At 44.5% G+C, this 13,979-nt stretch overlaps 1 protein-coding gene across 2 annotated transcripts; it reads left to right on the top strand.

Annotated features, from left to right (window-relative positions):
* Positions 1 to 427: 427 nt before the first annotated feature.
* On the top strand, positions 428 to 12,093 carry ca14 (carbonic anhydrase XIV). Of its 2 annotated transcripts, XM_064296512.1 has the most exons (12): positions 428 to 858; positions 1,091 to 1,111; positions 3,613 to 3,792; positions 3,981 to 4,126; positions 6,515 to 6,610; positions 6,699 to 6,765; positions 7,129 to 7,286; positions 8,756 to 8,882; positions 9,915 to 9,938; positions 10,126 to 10,210; positions 10,715 to 10,768; positions 11,657 to 12,093. In XM_064296512.1, the coding sequence occupies exons 1-12, from the start codon at positions 771 to 773 to the stop codon at positions 11,751 to 11,753; spliced, it is 1,143 nt and encodes a 380-aa protein (XP_064152582.1). In that variant the 5' UTR covers positions 428 to 770; the 3' UTR covers positions 11,754 to 12,093. The 2 variants fall into 2 exon arrangements, with proteins under 2 accessions (XP_064152582.1, XP_064152590.1); XM_064296520.1 differs by lacking the exon at positions 10,715 to 10,768.
* Positions 12,094 to 13,979: the final 1,886 nt, after the last annotated feature.

The following is a 13,979-nucleotide window of genomic DNA, read 5'->3' as shown; positions in this document are numbered from 1 at the left end:
AATCCCTATCCTATTCAACACACGCTACCTCCCTTTCTTTAGTTCTCTTCAATTCCACCCCCTCCCTCTTACTCAGAAACACAGCCCAGTTCATTATGGGGAGATTAGAGAGATCTCGCTGTCAGCTGAATGAATTGGCAACAGATAAATACAAAATTACACAGTGAGACACGAGCACACACACACACACACACACACACACACACGGCTCAATCCAGTCCTGCCATTATCCAATATACTGTACAAAAATGTACCTATTATTATAAATTTACATTCACAATTCTCGTCTACTCCTACCCCCCACTGTCACCCTGTCCCTCATTCCATATTCCTCTTCCACCCCTCACATTCTTACCTCTCCCCCCCGCACTCACACTCTCCCCCCTCCACTCATGCTTTCTATGCCCCCTACTCCCCCCACCTCCCTCTCTCCCAGTCACCCCTCAGTGTTGAATCAGACGGGTGTTTCAGTGAACGGGACTGGACTGTGATTCTCGCTGTTCATTTTGCCATTCTCTCTCTGTACCTCTCTCTCTCTGTCTCTGTACCTCTCTCTTTCTCTCTGTTCTATTTCTCTCCCTTGCTTTTTCTGTGGTTCCAAGTTAAACTTGCTGTCATTAATGCCAGGAACGTCATCGTCATCATCATCATCGTCACCAACATTCTTCTAACAATAAGTTCAGAAAACAAAGGTGCTTTGAGCGTGTAATCGGTTGAGTTTGTGCATCCATCTATCTGTCAGCCCACAGTCTGCTTCCACCGCTCTGTGCATGGGCAAAGACCACATTATGGACTCTTTTGGGATAGAGATAATTTTTCTGATACTTTTTGGCCAATGGACAAATTGTGCATGTGCTGGTAAGGGAATTATTATTATTATTATTATTATTATTATTATTATTATTATTAGTAGTAGTAGTAGTAGTAGTAGTAATAGCCATTGCTATTATGAAAATATAATTATAATTATAAAAAGACTGTTTTATATACAATGCTATATGTAAGTCCATTGAAAAACATAGCTTGGAGGCATTACTATGTCAGTGTTTTTGGAAGCTTGATTTAACTGATTTCTCTCTCTTAATTTCAGTTACACACTGGACATATACTGGTAAGACTTTAGAAAATGCAGAAACTCTGATGCTGTCAAAATTATTCTAGAACAGGTAGTTTGAGTTGATATCACGTCGATCTGAGTTTATTATTCAGAATGGAAAACTTTACCCAGTTTAACTCAAGGAGCTTTTAAAATAATAATTTACAGGTTATCTCCTTTAATTTAAATTAAAGCTATGCTGTTTTACGTGAATGTTCTCCCGTACATGTCTATGTTACCACTCTCTTATCTGACCATGGCAATCAGTATCTGGCTGAGTGGCTATCCATCACTGTTGCAATGTGTACCAAGGAAGACAATCCCCTCTCTACAGCACTCCAATTGTTTCACCATCGCCTCTCTCTCTCTCTCTCTCTCTCTCTCTCTTTCTCTCTCTCTCTCTATCTTGACAACAACCACCCAGTCTTCTCCTCAATGGTGCATCCATTTGACATTCACCATTCAATGTCCGTAGCCACCAAAACACTGTTCTGTATTCCTCATGCATATCATCTTTTACATGTATACACGCAGCCTCTCTTTTTCTGCCCTCCTCTCTTCTCCCCTCCTCTCCCCTCTTCTCCCCTCCTCTCTCTTCCTCTCCTCTCCGTGCTGGCGTTCTTTCCCTCTCTGTCTGTTGTCTGTTGCTTCCAGTTGGCCAGTCTGTTATCCTGGCATCAGAGAAACAGTCAAACAGAGAGAGGTGGGGAGGGCGGGGGGATGAAGTAATGATCAAGGATGGAGGAGAAAGGAGGACAGAGAGAGAAGGAGGGAGGGAGGGAGAGGTAGAGTAATGATCAAGGATGAGGGAGAGAGGAGGAGAGGGAGAAGGACAGCAGCTGATGCATGATGGGAGCACTAGGTAGAGAGTCTGATCTGTACCTGTATTGTAAAGCTGCACAGACCTTAACAGTGCGTGTACAGCAAAGTCACTCTGCACATTGTGATATATGAATATTGCAATATGTAATATTGGGTACTTATACTCCCCTTTGCATTGTTGCTGTATTGTATTGTATTGTACAAGTCGTTGTACAATTCACGCTGTTGAAATGAATTGCTTACCGATTTTAGCCACGCACATACTCTCTAACGCGAGTGCTGCTAGCGCGGCTTAGCACGCATCATAATTAGTGTGCGTGTGTATACTACTGCTTGCGTGTATTTGGGACAGCATGTGAAAGTGTGAAAGGTAGGGTGGCAGTGTGAGTATGTGTGACTCGCTGTTGTCATGGTGATTTCCATGACAACGGCACAGCTATGGGACAAAGTCCCCCCTTTTTGATGTGGGGGGGGGGGCAAAATTGGGGGAGGGCACCGCAGATCTTGCTGTGGATGGAGATTGAGTAGGCCCCTTTTAATCCCAACAGATTGGGAGTGAACAGAGACCTGCTTAGAGGGAACTTGGATCAACAAGTGGGAATGTGCTTTTCTTTCCTTCAAAATGCAAACCTTTTAAAACTGAACAGCAACCGGCACAGAACATTTTGTTCTGAGCGAAACGTTGGTGCTTGCTGAATTTAAATATTTGCACCAAGGATAACTAGCGTAAATAGAAAAAAAGAGAGATACTTTGTAGGACAGTGTAAGGCTATTGTCTATTCAGTATCGATAGTTTAAAATGAAATGATTTACAAATATTGTAGAACTTGTAAGAAGAGAGCTTCTGGGTTTAGTCTTGGGAGGACTCATAGCTGTAGCCCGCGAAGGCGGCTTATGAACTGGAGCTAGCGATGGATGTCCAAGACAGGTATAACGATGCAACTAAGCCGTGCCTTGTATGTGACCTGTACAGACCTGTCAATCAATCAACGAATGGACTCCAAATGTCTCATTCATACTTCCCTCTGTATCCCTGCTTTCTGTGTGCTCTCTCTCTCTCTCACTCTGTACCGTTTCTCTCTCAGACATTCCCACTTTCCCCCGTCCCTTTATTTTTCCCTAACCCCCGAACTTCTCTCTCTTTTTTGCCCTCTTTCCTCTCCAATTAGGCAGGGGAGTGTTTGTGTTCCTGTCACAACAGCAATGTGCAGCCGCATCATCCATGCGTGACTGGGCTCTGATGCCCTCAGTTATTCTTTACGGCGTATCCGTTTCTGATGGCAGCGGCATGCGCTGATCAGTCAGTCTCTTCTCCCCTTCAGTATGCGTTTGTACTCCTCTGTGTAGTCTTTACATTACATTAGATTACAGGCATTTAACAGGCGCTTTTATCCAGAGCAACTTACACAACTTTTTACATAGCATTTACGTTGCAACCATTTATACAGCTGGATATATACTGAACCAATGCAGTTAGGTACCTTGTTCAAGGGTTCAAAATATGTTCAAGTTCTAACATGTTTTTTGTTTTAAATAAATAATTACCTAAAGAATTTAAATATATTAACTTATCTTTTTTCTACTTAACAATTTTTTTAAACGACCATTCAATCAAGAGCTTTTTAAGGAATTTCTCTCTCTCTTTCACTCTCTCTCTACGTCTTTCCCTCTCTCTCTCTCTCTCTCTCTGTCAGGTTCTGTAGGCCAGTCCCAGTGGTCAGAATACTTCCCTGATTGTGGGGGGACCAGGCAATCTCCCATCGACGTGAAGACCAGCCACGCCCGGCACGACCCGTCCCTGCCCCCCGCGAGGCCCCTAGGCTACAGGCAGCTGGGGGAGGAGCCCTTCACCCTCACTAACAACGGGCACACAGGTGACACCCTCTGACTCCGCCCCTCTCTTTCTTCCGTTATCCTTTCGCACTCAGCTGAGCACCTGGCCCTAGCAGGGTATCCTCATGACGAACATCCTTACAGTCCATACAATACATTACCGAGGCTAAGAAGCCCTACTCTACTGTGCACCACGCAGACTGACCGGTCCTTTCCCTTTCTCTCGCAGTGGAGGTGTCATTGCCCGGGTGGATGGGGCTGGGGGGGCTGCCCTGGCAGTACACCGCAGTGCAGCTCCACCTTCACTGGGGCAGCCGCGGCGGTATAGGAGGGGGCAGCGAGCACACCATCGACGGACACAGCGCCGCAGCTGAGGTGAGAGAGGTGCACAGGATCTCACACAGGTATGATCACTCACAGAACCTCACCTGCACGGAGACACAGGTATGATCACTCACAGAACCTCACCTGCACGGAGACACAGGTATGATCACTCACAGAACCTCACCTGCACGGAGACACAGGTATGATCACTCACAGAACCTCACCTGCATGGAGACACAGGTATGATCACTCACAGAACCTCACCTGCACGGAGACACAGGTATGATCACTCACAGAACCTCACCTGCACGGAGACACAGGTATGATCACTCACAGAACCTCACCTGCATGGAGACACAGGTATGATCACTCACAGAACCTCACCTGCACAGAGACACAGGTATGATCACTCACAGAACCACACCTACATGGAGACACAGGTATGATCACACACAGAACCTAACCTGCACAGAGACACAAGTATGATCATACACAGAACCTCACCTGCATAGAGACACATGTATGATCACACACAGAAGCACATCTGCAGGGAAACATGGGTATAATTACACAAAAATACATTAACTTTCTAAACATTGTTACTTCTAACAGCACATTTTCTGCAAGTGAACAGAAAGACAGACGGGCACACATACGTGCATACAAATATGCACACATCCCTGACCACACAAACACATGCATGGAACCTGCAACACATGCACACACACTCACACCCTCACACACAAGCACCTACACACAGACAGACACACACACACCTACATATACACACACATGCAGACACACTCACACACACACACACACACATACACACACACACACACCCACACCTACATGTATACACACACACACACACACACACACACACACACAGACACCTACATATATATACACACACACACACACACACACAGACACCTACATATACACACACATGCACACATACACCTACATATGCACACACATGCACACACACACACACACACACACACACACACACACACGTGAACCAGGTGATAAAAGGCCTGTGCTCGTGCTGCATTGCAGGTTTAGATGTTCCAGCTCTTCTTGGTGCTTGCCCCCATCCTGGCTAAGCCACACTGGGTCTCTATGGGGGAGGCTGAGCCATTCCACTGAGCCCACTGCCCATCTGTGCCCCTACCCAGAATTAAAGAAGGACTTTGAAAAAAGAGGAGAGGAGGGAGAGGGTGAAAGGAGGAGAGGAATGGCTGTTTATGTCATTTTAAGGAGAAACATCGGTTACGGTGAGAGTAGGCATGATCTGGCCCTAGGGCTTTGGTGGCCTTAAACAAGAATGCCGTTGCGGCCCCAAAGTGCTCCTACATAAAAAATAAAAAAATCTTTTAAATCTTGAATTTTGTGGCCCAGGGGTGGTTGTGGCCCTAAGTGATCACACGCAGAGAGGCCGTTTATGCCCACGGCTGGTTCTGAGAGGAGGGCAAAGTGGGGGTAAAGGACGCTTTAGCAGAGAACGGGAGGATGAAAAGCGGCAGACGGAGGGGAAGAAAGCGCAGGGGAGAGATCGAGGAAAAGCTGAAAAGGCGCATCGTACGGCAGGCGTGCCATTAAGCGGCGCAGGACTGCGAGGCTGAGACGGGAGAACAGCAGGACAGCAGAAAAAGTTGCAAGGTTGGTTATAGAACAAAAAAAAAACTGGCCTCCCGCTCGAAATCCTGTCCATCTGTTCAGTAACGGGAATGCCAAATGACGCCTCACCTGGGACAGATAGAGGGATGGAAGTGCACTTAGTGACGGAGGGAGAAAGAGACAGAAGGGAAACATGAAGACAAAAAGGATATATTGAAGAGAAGAAAGGAGGGAGATATAAACGACCTCAACCAATGACTGCCTTTCTTTCCCTTTTTGCCGCCTCACTCTCTACTAGTTTATCTGACTCTCTTTTCCTCGCTCTCTCTCTCTCTCTCTCTCTCAGTGTGAGAATTTCATGAGTCAGCATATTTTTCAGCTCTCTCTCTCTCTCTCTCTCCCTTGTAAGTTGCCAATATAAACTGTATGAACTAGCAGATTTCATTCAAACTCAGTGAGAGGGATTTTCAGGAGATTAGATGCCGCACACACATGCGCACACACACACACACACTTAAATACATACAGACACAATAACATGCACATATCCACTCATACCCATTCTCACTTGCTCTGTGACACACATGCCCACACACACACACACCAATAACACACAAAAACATACTCATGCCCCTCCAAGTACACCTTCTCCACCTTCATTTTGCGTTCCCACACATTCTCTTCTGTCTCTGTCTCTCTCTTACTCTCTGTCTCCCTCACACACACAGAAAAAAACTACACATGGGCCAAAACTCTCACCCCACACGTACTTTAAGGACACAGACTAAGACACACTTTTTTTTTGCTTTCCAGCTCCATGTGGTCCACTATAACTCCGAGCTCTACAGCAACGTGTCCGCAGCCATGAGGCAGAGGGATGGACTGGCTGTACTAGGAGTGCTCATTGAGGTGCCTTCCTGTTATTTCAGACTTCATGCGCTTGAATCGCTATGCAGCGTAAACTTTGCAATTTCCTGACTTGGCTGTTGTCATCCAGACAGGTGAAGATACAAACCCTGCCTTCGAGAACATCATCAATTACCTGGAGAACATCAAGCATGCAGGTAAAGTGAGCTTGTCCCAGTCTCAGACTGAGCCATAACTCAACGAGTGTGTCAGTCAGTCAGTGTTTCTATCTGTAGGTTTATATGTACACTTAAGAGTAAATTATCATCCAGTCAACAGCATCATTGATTATCATTATTAGGGCCTTCCTGTAGCACGAAAACATGCAGACTTTCGCCGCAATTATGTTTCTTATGCGTTCTGAGGGCTTTCTTGCAGCTGTATTGTTGTTGAAAGTTCATTGCAAGTTCAGTTCAGCAGCAGAGACCACACTCAAAGAAACGGTCATCTGCAGCCCGTCACATCACAGCACAGCGCAGAACCGTCCTCATCTGCGGAATCCCCCCCCCCCCCCCCCGCAGGACAGAGAGCGTCCATCCCGGCCTTTGATGTCCAGTCGCTGCTCCCGCTCAATCTGGGACGTTACTTTCGGTACAACGGCTCCCTGACAACGCCGCCGTGCTACCAGAGCGTGCTGTGGACCGTCTTCGCCGACAGAGTCGCGGTGTCTCACGTGCAGGCGAGTGGCCGGGTTAAAAATTCAAACACGTTGATGAGTAAAACTTATTTCTTTAATAAACATTAATCACCATTTAAAATGCCCGAGGTCTCCCCAAAAGGACACTGCAGGTTGATATTCAACACCATCTATTGTCCCTTATCTCCAAATCTGAAGCCCTCCATGACCTCCCTGGGTACCAACCCTCTCGTTTTGTCTTCAGATGGCATTCTGAAAACATACTGGCAAAAATGCACATTGTTTGTTATAGGAACTAGGAGGCATAACTGTAACAGCTGTTACCTTTATACAGACGGGGACATCATGCTTCTTGTCACCTGGCATCCAATTCCCACTAGATTACACTTCGAAAACTATACTAACCTTTCAAGGACAGGAAACTTTTTTTGTATTTTGTATACCTGAAAATGACTTCAGTGACAGATTTTAACTTAGCTTGCTCAAAAACAGTTTTTTTGGAAATACTTCCCTCAAAGGTTATCATATTGCTCCATTCTTTTGGGGGGAGGTAGAGGACCGAAATATGAAATGGCTACGGTAGCCACACTGTACATTAAGTTACTGACCTTGTTACATTTATCAAGTGTTACATTTACAGGAACTCTTCCCCACACCCAATGTGGGGCTACAAAGGCAGGCTTGGTTTACTGGTGTCATTGAAATATCACTTGAATTGATATTCTGCCGTTGTGCAATGTAACGGCTCCCGTTCTTGGCCTTGGGGAGGGGGCCCTTTGCACGCTGCGCTCATTTAGTTTGACTGGACTGATCTTTGATTGATCTGAATATTTATCTGCATGTGACATAATCTGACAGTAATATGTTTTAAATCATTTGTGTGATAAATGGTGTCTTCTAATACTGTATGGGCAAACTGCTGTGTGATAAGAGGGCACTTGCCAGTTGCTGCAGAGGAAAGGATGGACTGGTCTGCGCTCTGGCCAATCAATAGAAGAGGTTACGGATGCTGATGTGTACACGATCAGGCATTCCAAAGCTGGAGAGAGAAAGGATAAGGAGCAAAAAATCAAAATAGAAAAACAGTTCAAAGTGAACATATTTTTTTAATTTCTTGACTTGACTGTTTTCACATATTGGTTGTTGTCATGACAATAAACATAAATCCATTGTTCAGTTCAGTTACTGTATTAGTTATTAACTACTTAAACAAGTGAGAAAACACTCAAATGTCAAATGTCATTGGGGCTGATATTGGTGAAGGCATGGAATCTACCCCCTGCGGATACACAGCCTTGACAAATATCCAACATCGCTACCCCAACATTCCTGTGCGTTAACCCTCCAGTACCCCCATGTCCCCTCATACCCCTCTCTCACAGATTTTTGAGGAATTTCTCTCTCCCTCTCCTTCTTTTGCTCTCTCTCTCTCTCTCTCTCTCTCTCTCTCTCTCTCTCTCTCTCTCTCTCTCTCTCTCTCTCTCTCTCTCTCTCTCTCTCTCTCTCCTCAGCTGAGGAAGCTGGAGACAGCACTGTTCTCTGGTCCCGCTGAAGAGTCAGATTCTCTCCCACTTCAGGACAACTACCGCCATCCACAGCCCCTGAACCGCAGGCTGGTCCTGGCCTCTTTCCCCCCAGGTCAGTGCCCAACATCCCCTTAGCAGCCCAATTTCCGGTCACCTCTACATCACCACCCTCCCAGATCACAGGTGCATTGGCCCACTTCACTGGTTACTAAGTCCACTCCCCTTTCCACTGCAGCAGTGCTGCTTCTTCATCATTGTTTATTAAATTAGCATTAAAAATGTTATGAAGCAGGTGCTGAAATGCACAGATTTGGAATGCCCTAGTGCTGGAGAGCTGTGTTTGAGCTTTGCGCTCCCTCCCAGACTGAAAGGTTGCGGTGTTATAATACTAATAACGGCGGCATTGTTGTACGGAGCGGAGAACTGTGCACACAGGGGTCTGCTGGGTCAGGAGGGAGGGGAATGGAGTGAAAAGACCAAGCAGGACAAGGGTTACAGAGAGAGAGAGGGACGGTGAGAGAGAGAGGAGAGAGGGAACAAGGGGGGGGAGGGGAGAGAGAGACCTATTTGTTTGCTAGTTCACTGATTAGTGTTTGCAAAATCCTTCCACAAACACTGTTCCCATTGTTGCCACACAAGCCTGAGAGAGAGAATGAGAGAATTAGCGCAAAAATATTTATTACTGAATGTTGTTGCAGGACTGCTTTAAGATAACTGGATTGTTGTATGAGAAAGCAAAGCCTTGAGAAAGCGTGTGATTGGACATGCCAAGCATTTATAATCCAGTCTTATGTGCCACTTTGGGGTTATACGTGCCTGTCACACCAAGCCGAACATTTGGGAACTCAGGCTGAATTTCAGTATGCCCAATTTGTTCAGGTTTCATGTTATAATTTACATTTCAGTCACATATATTTGTTTTATGCTGAACATATTCATGCTGGTGCATATTCAAAATCACAAATACTGCTGCATATGTGCACTTACTGAAAAAAATCCACAGAAGGTGTTAATACAGTCTTCAGCATTTCATTTCTCACCTCTACAGCATCAAGCATAATTATAGCTAATACACCAAAATATTAAATGTTGAGATAATGGACCTGTTGCTCACTAAATCATTTTTCTTTCTTAACAAATACAGATACAGTCACAACTTACTCTGTCGGTAAGTAGTTGATTAATTAAATGAATCGACGAATAGCGAGAATGTTTATTATCATTACATGTGCCTCTTGCTGTTTGTCTCTAGGTGAAACAATAATTTTGCTAATCATTGTCTTTCTCTCTTTCTGTGCTTTTGTGTGTGTGTGTGTGTATTTGTGCATGTGTGTTTATGTGTGTGTGTGTCACAGGAGAGGTGTGTGCCATTGTGATCGGAACACTGTGCGGATGCGTAGGTCTCGCAGCAATCATACACTTTGTTATAAAGACCATACGGTGAGTCACTGTTTTTGTTGATTATTACCATTATTTCTGTTATCTGTTGTAATAATCCTATTATTATGTGCATTTTTCCTGTTATAGTGGTCCTGAATAACTTTAGCTACACAGAATAATAACTGATGAAATATCCCTGGCTATTTAATGAGAATTATTCATCAAATAGAATTATTCATCAAAGTTTCAAATTTACATTTTTATTTTATGGATATAAGCCATGTTTGTCTATCTTCCAAATTGTTCCCTTTTCAATACTTTATTTATATCCCTCCTGCTTCTCATGCCCTGTTTTCCACAATTTCCTGCTCTCCTTATTTCTCCTTTCTTCCATTCTATTCGCTCTAAATTCAGATCAATTTATGCCGATGATAAGGAAACCTAATGTATAACTGAATCATACGGTCACCCAATCAGTGTCTCTGTGTTGTGTTATTTTGATCACATGATTTTGTCGGCGACTGGCTCCCGATCACATGACTCTGTGTCTTGATTGAACGACAGCTCCACCTCTAGTTGGGACGTCCTGCCCAGCGTGAGACCGCCATCTTTGCCCAGGTCACCCTCAAATTATTAACCCACATCCCTCTAACCCACCTCCTGGCTTAAATAATAGAGACCCCACGCAATTCCAGTTGAAATAGCAATATCACATGTGCTTCTACAGAATCTTAATCCAAAACTGTAATCTCATTATCCCGAATAATTGTTTAATCGTTTAATCTTTATTTCCTCACCAGTAGTTTACTATAAAGAGTTCCTTTAACAATCTCTTCAATTTTGCACACAGAATGCTTATTTTGTTACCCTGTTTCTTCCTTGTCCATATTCATTAGTTTATGTACAATTTCATTTATTTCATTCATGTAATTATTCATTTCATTCATTTAATTTATTTTCCGTCATCTATTCCAAAGTAGTTTATATGTTGTTCTTAACGGTAGTCTTAGGGTCTTCATGTAGTGATAAATTTCAGTCACAGTGTATTTTAGGTGTAGTTTATTTACAGTTTTTTAGAGTAGACCAAGCATAACCCACTTATTGCCAGTTCTGGCATCCATCTATATAATTGTGCAATAAAATTGAACCAGAAAATCTAACACTAGATTACATTAATTATTTGAATTAACAAATGGCCTTGCACAGTGTTAGTATCATTTGCTGTAGGGCCTTCAAGACAAACATACATCGTTTTTCTAAAGCTGTCTGTTAAGACACCCCCATAAATGGCATCATAATGTGTGTCACTATGCTACATTAAATAATAGTTAGCAATTATATTTAACAAAATTTCATTATTGCTCTTAATTATTGTGATATTTGTAACAAACTTCTTCAGATAAGATTTTGCATCATTTATTTGGATAGTATGCCAGAATAAAAAGGGACATCATATTTTAGGAAAATGACATGGATCTGAGTTATAATAGCTACTATAAATTACAGATCTAAAGAAACTGCAAAGGAGCCAAAACAGGATGTGGTTTTCAAAACGACCTCTGACCCCGAAAAGGAAGAGGCCGCCCCTCAGCCTGACCCCTGACCCCGCACTGATCCCCATGGGCCGCAGTATCTGCTGTCTGATTGCGTGCATGGACTCTCTGCATCTCTGCATGATCAGATCTCTATTCATTTATCTCTGTCATTGAATCACTGCTGTATTACCTTTTCAAAGTCGAACCCATTCTCCCGCTCCCCTTCGCCTGTTTACTCATTTGACTCTGTTTGCCCTGTCAGGCATGCACTGCTTGTAAGTACAAAGGGTAGGAGTAGTGTGCGTGTGTGTGTGTGCGCGCATGCGCGTGTGTGTGCATGTGTCTCTGTCTGAGCTCAATTGTATATATTATATATTTACATCACAATAAACAAGTTCTTTGACTTCAGTCTTTCTCTCAGTGATTTATTTTCACCAGGGCCATATCTCCTTTAGACCAGTATTAATGTGAAGTCTTTTGTGGTATCTGGCAGGTGAACACATCCCAGACTTTGGTTGGTTCGCTGCAGGAGTTTTCTGAAGGCTTGAGTAACACTGCCACCGTGTGGCTTGTTTTTGTCATTTCTGACACACAGAAACATCAAGAGTAATGTGAAAGGTTTTAAACACATGGTCCAGGACATTTGTCTGACATGAGTAATAATCAGAACTATTAATACAATCCCAAAACTACACATCAATCAGCACAAACCTCAAACATCCATGCCAAACTTAAATTATCTACTCAAAAGCATATACTCTTCCATTAAAAACTTTGCCTTCAAATGGCACACACAAGCCATCGAAAACACAGACAATGTAGATTACCCATAACACACCAGTGAGATAAATTCAAAGCACTACTGCAAAAACCTTTTATAGCAGTGTGTAAGGAGTTATTTTCTCCTGGTTATTCTACTTATTTTATGGTTTTCAGATTTTGATCTTTGCAATGTTACACTATTAACAAATGAGGGAGTGTGCAAATTTCCAAATATTTTATCTGTAGTACTGAAAAGTGATGCTGAGTGGAAAGTACTGTACAGTAACCACAACACAGTTGAAGGAACAAAAAAATGTAGTATTTTCAAAGGAGAGTAGCATTCATAAAAGGAACTCAGTATATACAGCACTATAAACAAAAACAGCAATAAAATCTAAAGAACATATAGTCTGTAAATACACTTCAACATTACATAGACAGCATATCCTCTCACAGTAGTACAGCAGATACAATATGTAACATTACAGTAAATTATAGTACCTGTTTTCTTGTCTGAAAGTATGGACAATGGATGCCACTGTGAAACGATTCAAGTTTGGCTGAACTCTCTGTCCAGCTTCCCTCATCATCATACCATGCACCAGCACATGGTCAATCAAGGTGGCACGTATTTCGTCTGGGACAAATTGCCTCCTGCCTCTTCGTCTCCTTTGTCTTCCTGATCTTTGGACAGCTTGTCCATTTTGTGTCATGGTTCTGTGTTTTCCTGTCTGTGTTTCCCTTGTTGGGCCGCCAGATGGACAGCGCTGGACCCAGCAGAGTTTTTTTTTTTTTTTTTTTTGTTTATCATGCCACCGGGGTGGTGGAGTGACCCGGAGGACTCGCCACCCAGCGACTGGGAGTCCCTCGCCCTTGAGCTTCCCAGCGCCTGGGGCGGACGGTCACGGAGGCGCCGTGGTCGGGCTGCCTCCCGGTCGGCCAGACCTCCAGCTGCCCAGCCAGTGGTTCCCGGCCCTGTGTCATTCGAAGGGTCTCGACTGCCGATCTTTCCAGGGCCCGGCCCGTGGGGGTCCCGCCGGTCCCGTCCGGCTGCCCAGCCGGGTTCCCTACGGCTGGGGTCCGCGTTCCTGTCTCCTGCCCAGCCGGGTTCCCTACAGCTGGGGTCTGTGTTCCTGTCCCCTGCCCAGCCCAGACGGCAGGGGCCTCGGCCTGCTCCGCCCCAAGTCCCGGAGGGGCCTTCACGGCCTGCTTCGCCCCGAGTCCCGGAGGGGCCTTCGTCGGAAAATCTGTTCTCCCGCCTGTCTGCCTGTCTGTCGGGGTGTCAGTCTGTGTGTTTCTTGTCATGTCTGCCCATTTGTCAGTCCGTGTGTCATAGTTCACCCCTCTCCTTCCCTCTCTGTCTGTCCCTTAGTGTGTCTATAGGTCTTGCCGTGTGTCTCCCTGCCTGCTTGTCCCTTTGTCTATCCTTATAGGTTCATCTACAACCTCCCCAAATTCTCCCACGTCACTCCTCTGCTGCGATCACTTCACTGGCTACCGGTCGCTGCCAGGATCCGATTCAAAGCCCTGAC

The sequence above is a fragment of the Anguilla rostrata genome, chromosome 1 (genome assembly GCF_018555375.3).
Source record: "Anguilla rostrata isolate EN2019 chromosome 1, ASM1855537v3, whole genome shotgun sequence".
Lineage (NCBI taxonomy): Eukaryota > Metazoa > Chordata > Actinopteri > Anguilliformes > Anguillidae > Anguilla > Anguilla rostrata.
The sequence above is the reverse complement of the archived record's forward strand: the minus strand, read 5'-3'. Positions and strand labels throughout refer to the sequence as shown.

Excerpts from the sequence above, each read along its gene's own strand:
- ca14 (XM_064296512.1), top strand. The coding sequence starts at position 771 with ATGGGCAAAGACCACATTATGGACTCTTTTGGGATAGAGATAATTTTT. Across the intron at positions 1,112-3,612 it reads TACACACTGGACATATACTG|GTTCTGTAGGCCAGTCCCAG; the intron begins GTAAGACTTTAG and ends TCTCTCTGTCAG. Across the intron at positions 7,287-8,755 it reads TCGCGGTGTCTCACGTGCAG|CTGAGGAAGCTGGAGACAGC; the intron begins GCGAGTGGCCGG and ends CTCTCTCCTCAG.